The sequence below is a fragment of the Euprymna scolopes genome, chromosome 7 (assembly GCF_053919585.1).
Source record: "Euprymna scolopes isolate OS-2025 chromosome 7, ASM5391958v1, whole genome shotgun sequence".
NCBI lineage: Eukaryota > Metazoa > Mollusca > Cephalopoda > Sepiida > Sepiolidae > Euprymna > Euprymna scolopes.
In genome coordinates, this window is record NC_136488.1 from 114,807,222 (window position 1) to 114,822,387 (window position 15,166).

Here is a 15,166-nt window from a genome sequence, read left to right on the forward strand (position 1 = left end):
CTTTAACAACTGATTTTATAGATAGAAAATATGTTTCAAGGTCAAAGATTATTCTATAAATTAGAATATAATTGTCATGTTTTTTTTTATTCAAAAGCAGAGACAATATTTTGCAGTTATTGTGTCAGTTGAAAGAAAATTTGGAATTGATCTTTTTCATTATGTCATTGTTTTTTTTTTTTTCTTTAAATCTCTTTGATTTGGCAAAAGATGGTTTTATTATTTGTTCTGAATGCATTGTTGGTATTTGTGGTAAAGTTCAATTCAATTTGTTTCTTTTTCTATTCAAAATATATTTAGCCTCCAAATTTTTGATGCAAAAAAAAAAAAAAAAAAAAAAAAACTGAATTTATTGTTGGTAACCACTTATTTTAATTAACCAGCTTTATAGATTTTTTCAATCAGATTGGATGTTCCAAAATGAAAATAAAATGTGAAGAATTTTTCACTGTTTGTATCATATTCACTAGAACAGGAAAATGCTACACATTTGTTAACCATTCTTTATTAAATAAAAAAAATTCAATTAATGCATTAGCAAAAATATATAATATATTGTTTCAAAAACATTGCTTATGCAATTAAAAATCATTCAAGCGAAATTACTCTTAATCAGTATTATTTGAATTTTTTAAATTAAAGTATAAACATGCATTTTAGTGTTGAAAACGTGTTTATAAATTAAAATAGGTTTTGATAAATTTTCTTGAAATTCATAAATTATTTATTTACGTTCAACAAACGTAATTCTTATAGTTATGCCTCATTTTAATTTTTTTAAAATTACCTAAGTGGTCAATGTGTTGATTGTTTTTAGTTGCAATTTCAATTAGCCTGTTACAAATGGCCTTTAATGTAACATATGAGGCCATGTGAGTGGGCAGTGACCAATGCAATTCTAGTGTGAATTTGGGGAACCTTAAACTTATCTTATTACATTTTTTTTACTAAATGTTTGGAGGTTACATTGGCCAAAATGTTAATCATGTATTAATTTGCATGTGTTTATGTTCTGTTTTTATGGTGAAGATCCATTTTAATCTATTAACTTCCTACTAAATAGACACTTTCATAAAATTTCAATTGGACTCTTAATTTTTACAACCAATTTCATGTTAACGATATTAATGGTAAGTTACTCCTCCCCCCTCTCCATTTTCCCCTCTCTTGTGTATTTTCTAAGTAATTGAGATTCTTTCTTATTTGATAGCGATCGCCGGGAGATTCTTCTGTCAGTAGCAGCATCAGTTCTATTAAATCGGGCACAAAATCAGGTAAGGCCTCAAGCATTTTGTTTCTTTTCTTTCTCCTAACAGTAGATAATTGCCATGTGACTGTCTTGTCATTTGTAAAGGCAATCAACATTTCTGTCAGTTTGTATTTGTAGAAATCAACATTGGAATTCTAGTTGTCTGTTTTTTTAACGTGCTTTTTCCACAGAAATGTAGTTGGATGCTTAATTGTTGTCACTGCAATTTGTATTCCAGTAAATCTGCACTCTGTATTGATTTTGTCTTGTATAACTCTGTATCTCTTTTCAATACTCTAAGTAAGATGAACCACAATAAAAATAAACAATTCAAAGAAATAATCTTATCAACACAACTAACATTTATTTTTATATATAAAAAAGGTTAATATTCAGATATCCACAAATGGATTCAAGTATTATGGTGTTAAATAAAGATTAGTCCTTTGATAAAAATCAGATGGCAGACATATGATCTATCAATAGTGAATTTAAATGGTGGCTTTGTTTATCATATGAAATAACCCCCAATTTCTACAATCAGTATAGAAAGATAGAAAATATATCAAAATAAATTCTCCCCATAAAATTTCCAGCATCACAAGCATGAACTGAATGAATTGAGGGGGATGGGCATAACTTTGCAAATTAGTAAAGATGTTACCAACTACCAAATGCTGAACAAGTATGAGTAAAGTCATTGAAATTTTATTTTGTGGAAAAAAACAAACAAAAAAAAAACGGTTGGGGCAAATTTTTTTTTTTTTGCAATAAAGAAGAGTTCAGTGGTTTTATGAGTGATAATTGTTTGTGATTTAGTGATATGTGATTTTATTATAAAAAGATTTCCTGATTATCTTTAAAAATTTTCTTAATTGGCGATGCTTAATCATTTCTGAAGTATAAGTAGTTTTATCTATTATATTATAAAACTCAAATTCTCTTGTTTGGGCATTAAAATCTGGTTTACAATTTTCGGTTTAAAAAATTCTGCACATGTGTAAGTAAATACAAGCAAAGCCATGAAAGTTTTTTTCTTTTAATCAACAAGTTTTTCACATTTAAAATATGCAAATAAAAACAAAACTGCAATAATTTACATCAGTTTGAAAAAAAAAAATAATTAATTTATGTTAGCCTACTGCTACAAATTCAGAATAGAGGCATGTGAGCAAGAAAAAAAAAACGTTTTAAAAATATTTGTGGCTAGCAGTTCAGCCCGGCTTTGCTTGGGCTCTATGTACTGTTCATAACTTGTCCTACGTGTGAATACACTTTATATAAGATTTCAAATGTTTAGACCAAAATTTGTCTGAGTAATTTGGTAGAGACCGCAGAGGTCAATTTTTCAAAACTTTGACCCCAATTTGACCACTTTAATATTTATTTAATATTTTGGTCTCAAATCAAAATACAAATTTTTACCCATGTCCAAGTTACCTACATCTAAAATTTCAAGTTTGTAGACCCAAAATTGGTGGAGGAATTTGGTAGAATCTTCAAAGGTCAATTCTTTCAACTTTGACCTTTTGGCAGCCAAATTTTTTCCCCAAAACTGATTAAAATGCTTGCCGCATGTCTGAATATCGGTTATGTATAAATTTCAAATGTTTAGACCAAAAATTGTCTGAGTAGTTTGTTAGACACCGCAAAGGTTAAATCTTTTAAACTTTGACCCCTTGGCAGCTCAATTTTTTGACCCAAACCAATTAAAAAGCTTGCCCTATCTCTGAATACTCTTTATGTAAAATTTCCAATGTTTAAACCAGAAATTGGCTGAGTAATTTGGTAGAGACTGCACAGGTCAAATTTTTATTTAACTTTGCCTCCAATTTGCCCCCTTAACATTTATTGTTTTGGGCTCAAATCAAGTTAAAAAGTTTGATCTATGTCCAAAGAACCTACATCATAAATTTCAAATGTTTACACCCAAAATTGGCAGAGGAGTTTGGTAGAGTTCTGAAAGATCAAATTGTTGAACTTTGACCTCTTGACAGCCAAATTTCTGCCAAAAACCGATTAAAAAGATTTTCCCAAATCTCAATGCTCCTTATGTCAAATCTCGAGTTTCTAGACTGAAAATTGACTGTCATTTGGTAGAGAAATGTACACATACACACACAGCCATTTTCACTTCTATAGATATATAGATTTACATAAGTCATGTTCATGCATTTAATCTTTAAATCAGTCCTTAACTAAATCAACTGCCAATAAAAAAAAAAATTGTTTTAATTTAATTAACCACTGATAAAAAAAAATTACCAAGTAAATGATACAAAGTACAAAATATATTTTTAAAAAATCCTTTAAACCCGTTTAAATGCAAAAGCTTACTGAAATAAACATTAAAAAAAAAAAAAACGTCTGCCATAAGATTGGCACAAACATTGCCGTTGCAAATTTATCTACTTAACTTATCTGAGAGGCAAACAGTTCACGCATGTGCAGATATTAAAATTGTTTAGAAAGAGACAATTTTGTGTCCCCCTCAGAGTCTGTTGTCGTTAAGGTAGAAAAAATTAATTTTCCAGTTGAGACATTTTTGATTTCTTAATTTTGCTGATTGCTACGTCATTTTATATGAATATTAGTGTGAACACTGGAGAAACCCAATTTTCCATTTTTATGGGTGCACTTATAATAAAAAAAAAAAAGTAAAGAGACACATCTCTCTATTTCTCTCCCATATATATATATATATATATATATATATATATATATAATCCTGGTCAAAATCATAAGACCACTTAAGAAAGTAAGCATTTAGGCATATTATCAAATTTTTAATCAAACAAATTGTTGAAACCATTGTCAAAAGGGAAAATATGATGGAAAAAAAATGAAATCTGCTTCATTCAAAACCTTAACCCTGATCTAATAATTATTTTTTAATTTGATTTTTTCTTTTTTTTTTTTTTTTTTTTATATGTGTAAACGCTTACTTTCTTAAGTGGTCTTATAATTTTGACCAGGACTGTATATATAGTATTGATTGTATTGCTTTTGTTTCCTATATGTTGATCCAATGAAATTTCAATGTTTATAAAACAGTGCTCAATAACAAGTAGAGTAGGGTATAATAATATAAAGTTCTTTATTTATTAAAGAATAAAATGTTTGTAGAAATAAAGAAATATATTTGCGTAATGTTCACAGGTAAATAAGTTAGTAAATGTAATCAGTTTTAATTTAATAAAAAGCTGCTTTAAAATTTCAAAATACAAAATTTGGAAGAAAATTCCCTCAAATTTGTTGATTTGTATTTCACTTAGAATAGGTTAGATAAATATAAAAAAATAGGATAACTTTCCTAATTGTAGTTTAATGTGTCTTCTAATTGCTTATAAAATTTCAAGAATATTGATAAAGATTTGCTCTTTATTTTGCAAAAAATAAGTTAAAAAAATCATATTCCACATTTTCGGCTGTTCAAAGCAAAACACTGTTTTAATTTGCTGTTAAAAACTAATGCAATGACTAAACTGGTGCTACCAGATCAGGCTGTCTACTGACTTCCTGAGATGAAACGCACCTACATAGATGTCTTTGTTTTTTTATTCCCTTTTGCAAAACTTAGTCATGTTCTGCGAAAACAAAAACAAAAACAACATTCTCCTCCCCTTCCCCTCCCTCGTTTTCTTTTTCCTTCACCTCCTCACCCCTTTTTTTTTTTTTTTTTTTTTTTTTTTTTTTTTTTTGCCTAGTTGGTAGGGCGATAGAACATACCAACTGCCCCCCTGCAGAGGGTAAAAATCCTTCAATGGGACCACCAGTTGACCGTTGGTGGCAACCCGTAATGCATTAAGAACGGGATCCTGGTGGTTGAGTGGAACATGCCTAGGAAATAATAACATGATACTACAACACACCACTTTGGCCCTTACTAGGCTAGACGGGAGGTTGGATAGGCCCGATCCAATCAATCGGTTGGTCATGACAAGCACTAATTCAGACAATCCAAACAAAAACACACTAACACTCAACATAAACAATAAACTGAGTTAATAAGCGATGGCTGAAGGGTCAATCAAGCTGGGAAAAAGGTAACCATCAGGAATAATAAAAATACAGGGAAATCCCATACTTGGGTGGGCATAACCATATATTGTGAATGCTTGGAAACCTCCCCATGTTTGAGTATACCAGCTATGTAGCCCTGGAGAACCGAGGCGAATGGGATTTACCCCCTCATAGTTCTTCCCCATAAGGGGCTCCGAGGAGGGTGGGGAGCATGGCTGATGAATTTTTCAAAAATTATTATGAATGCCAAAAAATCCAAGAGACCACACACAGAAATAGACTCTGACAGCGACAATGAAGATACAAACTTTCCAAGATTCATCGTGCTAGAAGCAACGTCTAATATACCGTTAACTAAAATGTCACCCTTCATTATCCAAAAGGTAATATCAAGCAAAATAACACCTAAAAATGTCAAAAAATTAAGGAATGGTACCATATTGGTAGAAGTACAAAATAAAAAACAGGCCAAAACTCTACTTCAACTACAAAAATTGCATGAAACAAACATCAAAGCTTATCCACACCAAACACTAAACTACTCCAAAGGAGTCATAAAAAACCAGGAAATCTCCGTCTGCACAACAGAAGAAATCAAAACAGAACTAAAAAACCAAGGGGTCACAGATGTAAAAAGAATCACATTTAAAAAAAAAGGAGAGGTAATATATACAAACACTTATATATTAACATTCAATTATCCTCAAATACCAGAGACCATCAATATAGGTTATGAAAGAACGAAAATAGAACAATACATTCCAAAACCTTTACAATGCTACAACTGCCAAAAGTTTGGACATAATAAAGACCAATGTCTAAGATTCTTCACATGTGGAAACTGCAGTGAAAAAAACCCAGACCACGATGAAGAAGACTGTCCAAATAAAACCAAATGCACAAACTGTCAAGAAGAGCACCACTCTCACTCAAAACAGTGCAAAATATATAAGCAAGAGAAGGAAATAATAAAAATCAAATATCAAAAAAATATAACCTTCCAAGAAGCCCGCAAAGAAGTCACAAATCGTACCAAAAACTCATATGCCACAATAACCCAACAAGCAAACAAAATGTACAACTACAATGAACTAAACCTTGCTCCAGAAATTGCAAACCTAGCAAAAGAACTAAAGAACATACTTGAAGAATTAAAATCTTTTTTATCAGAACTGAAAATAAATTCTAACAGCCAAATAAAAGTCAGAAACGAACAACCCAGTATAAAAGAAAACGAAACAAAGGAAATCAGAAAAACTTCCATCAATATTGAGGAATCAATCTCTAAAGAAATGAAACCTCCTCAATTATCAAAACGTGAAAGATCCAAGTCACTAACAAGGACAAAAACAGATGTTAAAAATAAACACACAACAACAGAAAAAATGGAAATAGAACAGAACAACAAAAAAACTACCCCCCAAAAACAAAATGACAAACAAAAAACAGAATTAGTATTAATTGAAAATGAAAATAAATTTGAACTAGTTGAAACTGGTAGCCAAAAAAGACAGTCAAGACAAAGTAAATCTAAAAGTCCCAGACCAAAACCCAAAAAAAGCCTCTCACCAGAAACAAGAAACAGACCATCCACTTCCAAAAGAAACACCCAAACTAACATCGAAACTATGGACGTAGACATAAACACCAACAGTCCAAAACCAAAAGAAAATATAAACCATGACTAACAAAATCCTACAGTGGAACATAAGAGGATTAAAAATTAATATCGAAGAAATGCAAATACTTATCAAATCCTTATGTCCTGCAATAATTTGCCTACAGGAAACACACTTAAAAGAAAATGACAAAATTAACATAAAACACTACTCAATATACAACCACATAAACAAATTATCATGCAAAGCCACCGGTGGATCATCAATACTGATAAACGAAAACATTCCACACAGCAAAGTGAACTTAAAAACAAATATGCAAGCTGTTGCAATAACTGCAACACTACACAAAACAGTAACCCTATGCTCACTCTATATACCACCAAATGAAACAATAAACGAAACAGAATTAAACAATATAATCAAACAACTACCTAAACCTTTTCTACTGTTGGGAGACTTCAATAGTCACAATATATGGTGGGGCAGTAAAAAAAACAACAAAAGAGGCCAAACCATAGAAAAAATAATTAACCAAAATGATCTATGCCTACTCAACAACAAAGAGAATACATATATGCACCCACCAACGGGAACCCTATCAGCAATCGATATAACACTATGTGACCCAACTATATACATGGATTATAGCTGGAGAACACATAAGGATACATGCGGAAGTGACCACTTCCCAATCATAATAGAAAACGAGAATCCCAAGCCAGAAGACAAAACACCCCGCTGGAATTTACAAAAGGCAAATTGGGAAAATTTCCAAAATACATGTCAATACAGATTAATACCTGAAGCGAATCCTGACTTAGAACACATCACATATTTCAGCAACACCCTACTCACAATAGCCGAGGAGAACATACCAAAAAGTTCCACTACTACAAAATATAACAAACCCTGGTACAATAAAGAATGCAAAGAAGCTATAAGAGCCAGACGTGCAAACCTAAGGAAATTCAAAAACAGTCCAACGAAAGAAAATTTGGACACCTATAAAAACAGCAAAGCCAAAGCACGGAAAACTATCAAAGAATCAAAACGGAACTCGTGGAAAGACTATGTAACAAAAATTAATCAAAACACAAAACCCAAAAAAGTATGGGAGATGGTCAGAAAAATAGCAGGAAAAAATACAAAGAACCCTATTAAACACCTTATATGCGACAACACAAAGATTACCGACAAACAAAATATCGCAAATAAATTAGCAGAACAATTCTCAATGAACTCATCATCAAAAAACCAAAATAAAAAATTCCAAGCTATAAAGAAAAATGAAGAAAAAATAAAAATAAACTTCAAATCAAAAAATGAAGAAAACTACAATCAATTATTCAACAGTGCAGAACTAGAGGAGGCAATAAACAAATCTCCCGATACAGCAGTCGGCCCCGACGAGATCCATTATCAATTCCTCAAAAAACTACCAAAACCATCACTGGACTACTTATTACAAATTTACAATGAGATATGGATAACTAACAACATTCCAAAAAACTGGAAGCAGGCAACAGTAATCCCAATACCCAAACCAAAAAAAGACCATACAAACCCAACAAACTACCGACCCATTGCACTAACTAGTTGTTTGTGCAAAACTTTTGAGAGAATGATTAACGAAAGGTTAAATTGGTACTTGGAAAGCAAAAATCTAATTACAGAAAGCCAGTCGGGTTTCAGGAAAAATAGAAGCCCCACCGATCACTTAATAAAACTGGAAACACGCATAAGAGAAGCATTTGCAAAAAAAGAACATCTAATAGCAATTTTTTTTGACATGCAAAAGGCGTATGACACCGCTTGGAAATACGGAATCCAAAAAGACCTGTATGAACTAGGACTTAGGGGTAGAATGCCAGAAATTATCAGAAATTTCTTAACAAATAGAAACTTCCAAGTACGGATGGACAACACTTATTCAGTCCAAAAAGATCAAGAAATGGGGGTCCCCCAAGGCAGTATCCTGTCTGTCACCCTCTTCAACATTAAAATAAACAATATCATAAAAAACATAGACCCAGGAATTGAAAACGCCCTATACGTGGACGACCTACTTATATACTACCAATCTAAATATATACAAACAGCCGAACGCAAACTACAACTCTGTCTGAATAAAATAAACAAATGGGCCATAGAAAATGGATTTACATTCTCAGAGGAAAAAACTAAATGCATCCACTTTTGCAAATTACGAAAATTCCACCACGACCCCAACCTGAAACTGGATAACAAGAACATCCCACTCACCGACCAACATAAATATTTAGGTATTATATTCGATAAAAAATTGAACTTTATACCGCATATAAAATATTTAAAAGCAAAATGCCAAAAGACAATGCAATTGATCAAAGTCCTAGCACACACCGATTGGGGTGCAGACAAAGTCACATTATTGAAATTATACCAAACTCTAATCAGATCTAAAATGGACTATGGATGCTTCATCTATGGAGCAGCAAGGAAGTCCTACATAAAAGAACTAAATACAATCCATCATCAAGGATTAAGATTAGCCTTGGGAGCATTTAGAACCTCTCCAGTAGAAAGCCTCTATATAGAGGCCCATGAGCCTCCACTGATTCTAAGACGACAGAAGTTAGCGCTACAATATTACCTAAAGCTGGTATCGTGTCCAACAAATCCTGCATACCAATGTACCCTCCACCCACAATACACACATCTCTTCAACAAGAAAGAAAATATCATCAAGCCCTACAGCCTCCGGATAAAAAACCTTCTCACAGAAGCCCAAATGGACATTACAAAAATACATAAATATAACAAATCAAAAACTCCACCCTGGATGATCAAACAACCACACATAATATTAAAATTAAATAAATATCCCAAAACGAAAACCCACCCATCAACCTTCCATGAAGAACTACTTATCATCCAGAATACATACAAAGAATATACACAAATTTACACTGACGGATCAAAAGATGGAGATAAAGTAGGATGCGCAGCCATCCACAAAAAAATAAAACTAAAGAAAAGGCTCCCAAACGAATCTTCTATTTTCAGCGCAGAAGCAACAGCCATAGATTCGGCACTGAATATAATAACCAATGATGACCATCAAAAATATATCATATTTACTGACTCACTTTCAATACTCATATCTCTAAAAGAAAAAAAAATGACAAACCCACTTATTACAAAATTGCTAAACAAAATAGATGCCATAACCATGAAAAAAAACATTATCTTTTGCTGGATACCAAGCCATATCGGCATATACATGAATGAACAAGCAGATAAGGCAGCAAAGGAAACTCTGCAACAAAACCACATAAGTGGAAAAATCCCCTATACAGACCTAAAGACTAAAATAAACACATTTTTGAAGAGAAAATGGCAAGAAAACTGGAACTCATGCACCAAAAACAAACTATTCCAAATAACACCAAATATTGGAACGAGAAACACCAAAAAGTTAACAAGAAAGGAAGAGGTAGTAATGACCAGACTGCGAATAGGTCACACTCACATCACCCACTCACATCTACTAAAAGGGGAGGAGACACCAAACTGTATAACGTGTCAAGAACCCTACACAATACACCATATACTGACAAACTGCATTGACCTTGAACAAATCCGAACAAAGTATTACCAAGAAAAAAATCTGAAAACAATATTAAACAAGATTGATCCCCAAAAAATTATCAATTTTCTGAAAGAAACTAAAATATACTCAAAAATATAAGGAAAGACCCCCCCCCCCAAAAAAAGAAAAACCTTAAGAAGAACAAACCAATATTTAACACAACATAACGAACCTTTCGGCATTAAATGACCCCAAAGTGGTTGATATGCCGTAAAACAGAACAAACAAACAAACAAACAATGACTAAAAGTGTATACAAGTTATATTAGAAATAAATAACCAAAAGTTATTTAGAAAGCTTATTTTCTTGTCTTTTCAAACATATGAATATTTTTTTAAAATTTGACTAGAAATGTGAGAAATTGCAAGTTGAACAAATTCATAATGCCAAACTGGTTGGGATTACTTTAATTATATATCCTGATAACCAAATAGCTCTAAGTAAACTAATTATATTCTGATAGCAAAATAGCTCTAACTAAACAAGTAAGTAACATTTTTGTATTCATATTTTCAATTAAAAAAAAAAATTCTTTTGGAATAAGTCAACAAAAATTGCCTGTTATTTGCAGCCATTCTATTGCTGCTGCTACTGCAGCAGTTGTCCAACCTCAATAAATAGAAACATTTTTTTTTTTTTCAGATAGGGTTGTTTTAAATTACTAACTACTATCACAAGAAAAAACAACGTACAATTATATTTTTAATGGATAAAAATAGTGACTAGATTGCTTTACTTACTAGTGGGTGTCCAAAGAAAATTTTCTTAAAAATTTTTAATACTTGTCATGTTGAAGTCTTAGTATTTTGGACACTCCAAACTATTAAAAGTTAGATCTCTTCTGATCCATTTCTAAATTTCATGACAAAATTCTTTATACACATGTGGTACAAGCATTTAAAAATAAGTGTGTGTTGTGTGTGTGGTGGTGGTGGGGGGAGGGACTTTACAAAACCTTACCGAAAACACTGTTTTATAATCTTCACATTTTTATTTGCTTAAAACTCTTAAAATATGTAATATACATTATTATTTATTAATTCATTTAAAAATATATTCATCTCCAAAGAAAACGGTTGTATTTTGAGGACTTAAATGCTTTGGTTTTTAAATTGACTATTTTAGCAGAACCCCCTTAAAATCTGTGATTATCCAAAACGCTTTATCATCCATGCGTATTGATATCTGTAGATATGAAAGGAAACCAGTCAGTGTTTTGAAAACAAAAATGATTTTAATGAATCTGAAATTATTTAATTATTTTGGGGCAGAATGTCTGTTGCTTGAAAGTTTAAAATTCTTTGATTCATTTATTTCTGACTTACGTGATGTTGGAAACATTTTGAAATTTTTTTTTTCATAATTTTTTTTTTTTTTTAAGATAAACTTATGGCCTGATTTAGTAAAAATTACATGGATGAAAGTTGTGGCAAAAGTTTTAATTAAAAAAAAATATTCTGAAAACTATAAAGTTTTGATGAGCATTTTCTGTATGGTTTTGATGACATAAGGAACTAATTGATGAAAAAAAGAAATTTCATTCAAAGTTAAAACATAAAAAGAAAAAAAAGGAATAGTAAAATAAATGGCACTAGATGGAAATTTTTTTAGCATAATACCCATAAAAAAAGATCAGTAATATATAGCTGATCATAGTGTTAATCTGTTGAATTCTTTTAAAATGCTACAAGAATAAAATAGTTGTATGAACATATTTGGAAAAATAAAACAAAGTAAGTCGAGTGGAGATGTACGCAATACGATATTAAGATATGGCAAAAACTTGATGTAGATTTTTCTTGTCTAAAATGAAGTTAAAATTTATGACTTATCAAACTCAATTATCCTACTATGCTCCTTTTGGAAATTGCAGCTTTGCTTATTCTCTTGCTTGCAACAACAACAACAACAAAAAAAATGAAAAAAATAATGAACAAGTCTACTTTAAACTTTTGATTAGAGAACACTTTTCTGGTTCAAATTAAAGTTTGATAGGTACAATCAAATATTATGGTTCATTTGTGTTTGAGAGAAAACATGAATTTTTGTAAGTGCCACTGTTATATCAAAGAACAAAAGCTATTTATACTTTTAACTCATTGATTCTATAATTATTTTGTCTTTATGCACACCCTTTTTGGTATCTCCCCTATTATAAAGCATTTGTATGTTGTGGCTAAATGTTACTGCTTTGAGTTTTTATTTGTTTCCTTCTATATAAAATGTCCATAAAATTGGAGACAATTTCAGGTAGAAAACTTAAAACTAAATATCTACAGAATAGTTTGATGACAGTGGCTATCTGTGTGTCTGTTGTTGACCTTCATCTAAACATATTTTTAGTCTACAATGTAAAGCCCTTTGTTCTTGATAAAGGAAAGGTTGTTGGAGCAAGCAACAAAATTATCCCACCAAGCGGAAGACGAACTATAAAGACTACATCATCATCATCATCATCATCAACCACAGCATCGCACACTACTCATCAGGGTGAAGAAGGTATGTATTTGTAGCTGACCCAAAGTGCAGTCAGCCTCAAGAATGCCAAAGAAACTTTGCAGGGGGTGGTGGCATTGAATAGATTAAAAAAAAATGAAAGATTTGTTTTAACCCCTTGGCTGCCCTCCGCGCTACACTCTGGCTGCTGCTCTTGTCTAACCTTGTGATGTGTTTTTTTTTTTTTTTTTTTTTTTTTTTTTAATTTTTTTATGAAGATTTTCTGGTGGTTATATTAAAAAATTTTTTTTATTGTTTTCATCATCACATTGCATCATCAATCATCATATTGCATCATAATGCTTGCTTGATGGCTTCTTTAACTTTCCTTCCAACTCTTTATTTGCTTTCTTTTTACCAGTCTCAAATAACATAAATTTATTGAAGCAAAATAGACTTGAAAATACTTGGCTTATTTACAAATATTGACTCTTATAAAGACTTAGTGCCTTACCTGATGTTATTCAGATATCTAATAATGCTTAGCGTAAATTTATTATATATATATATATATATATATATATATATATATATATATATATATGAAATAGTGGAAAAGCAAAAACAGCTAGTAGAAATAAGGACATAAACATCTAAAAGCAAGATGAAGATATGCCAGTCGATTTGTTCTATTAGTATGTTGTCATGTGTATATACTATTCCATAAATTGATTTTCCATTTTGTCTGAAATTTTTATTTCATATTTATTCTCTCTCTCACACACACATACATACATATATATATATATAAAATCCATGCTGATATCCAGAAACATATGTCCATTGATATATTTTATGCGTGCAAAAATATTTCATAAATAATCATAAAAATAAAAACGTTCTGTCAAATAAAAGGAGGGGGGGCACAAAAAAATAAAGGGGAGATAATTGCTCTCTCCTCGTCAAAGCAAAAACTAAATACAACAATAAGCAACTGTTCAAACTGCTTATATAAAATAAAAAATAACAGCAATAAATCTTTATATATCTATAAAAGCAAGAATATGTGTGTGTGTGAGAGAGAGAGAGAGAAAAGACTCTTCTCAACCTACATACTCAATGAATTTTTGATCTGCAGACTTGAAATTTGGTATATTTGGGTATTCAAACATGTGGAAAACTTTTTTTAGTCACTTTTCATTCAGAAAAAAAAAGGCTGCTAAGTGATCAAAATTAAAAAAAGTGGTATGTGGGAGTTTTATCTGTTTGCTGTTACATGAATGCACATGCGTGAATCATTCTCAGTACAGATTTCTTATGTTAAGAATAAGTAGGTTTGAAAACACCTTTTAAAGATTGTGAAGCTGGCCTAATAGTTATCATACTTGCCTTGCTGTGTTTAGGTTTGGGTTTTGATCTCAGCTTAGATATTTTCTTTTACTTAACAAGATGTGAACTGTTTAGAAAAAACATTCTTGCATGCACATGTCGCAGTTTCTGTATGAACTAAAATATAATATTTATGCATATTTCACGACTGAGCAACACTGGGTGGCCTGCTAGTATATAAAGTAATTGAAAAGCAAAACAACATACTTGTAGAAATAAGGACATACACACATGAAAAAAGCAAGATGAAGATATGCCAGTTGATTTGTTCTATTAGCATATTGTTATGTGCATATACTTTTCCATAAATTGATTTTCTATTTTATCTGAAATTTTTATTCATATTTATTTTCATATATATATATATATATATATATATATATATAATTTTGGCAAACTGATAAAATTTACAAATTATTTTTCAATTTAAAATAATTATTTTCATTTTTAAAATCGTTTTTCACTTCAATATTCGTCAATAACATTTAAAAAAATATTAATTGTACTCTGAACCAAATAAATTTTTTTTTAATCTTTTTTTTTTTATGCTTTAAAAATAAGTTAAAATGTATACTTTTAAAGTTAGCTTAATCTTTTTTTGTTTTGATATATTTTGATATATTTTGATTGAAATAAGACAAAGATTTGCTAGATTCCTTATATCTCTAATCCTGGTGGCAGATTACATTTTTGTTTTTTTCATGACATGATACCATGTATTTATAAATATTATATAAGGATTCTTAAAATAAACTTAAATAATACAAAGTCAATATACACTCATCCTTATCATTCTTGATAACACATAGAAACAG

The 15,166-nt window shown here is 30.8% G+C and overlaps 1 protein-coding gene across 33 annotated transcripts in view; it reads left to right on the top strand.

Annotated features, from left to right (window-relative positions):
- Positions 1-15,166, top strand: part of LOC145279894 (DISP complex protein LRCH3-like) — a 338,958-nt gene that overhangs the window by 258,071 nt on the left and 65,721 nt on the right. For 20 of the 33 annotated variants that reach the window (XM_080131416.1, XM_080131410.1, XM_080131413.1 and 17 more), the window contains 2 exons: positions 1,211-1,274; positions 12,903-13,025. In XM_080131416.1, coding sequence (XP_079987542.1) covers positions 1,211-1,274; positions 12,903-13,025 — 187 coding nt within the window. The remainder of the gene's footprint in view (positions 1-1,210; positions 1,275-12,902; positions 13,026-15,166) is intronic. The other 13 variants (XM_080131423.1, XM_080131398.1, XM_080131406.1 and 10 more) reach the window with 1 other exon arrangement.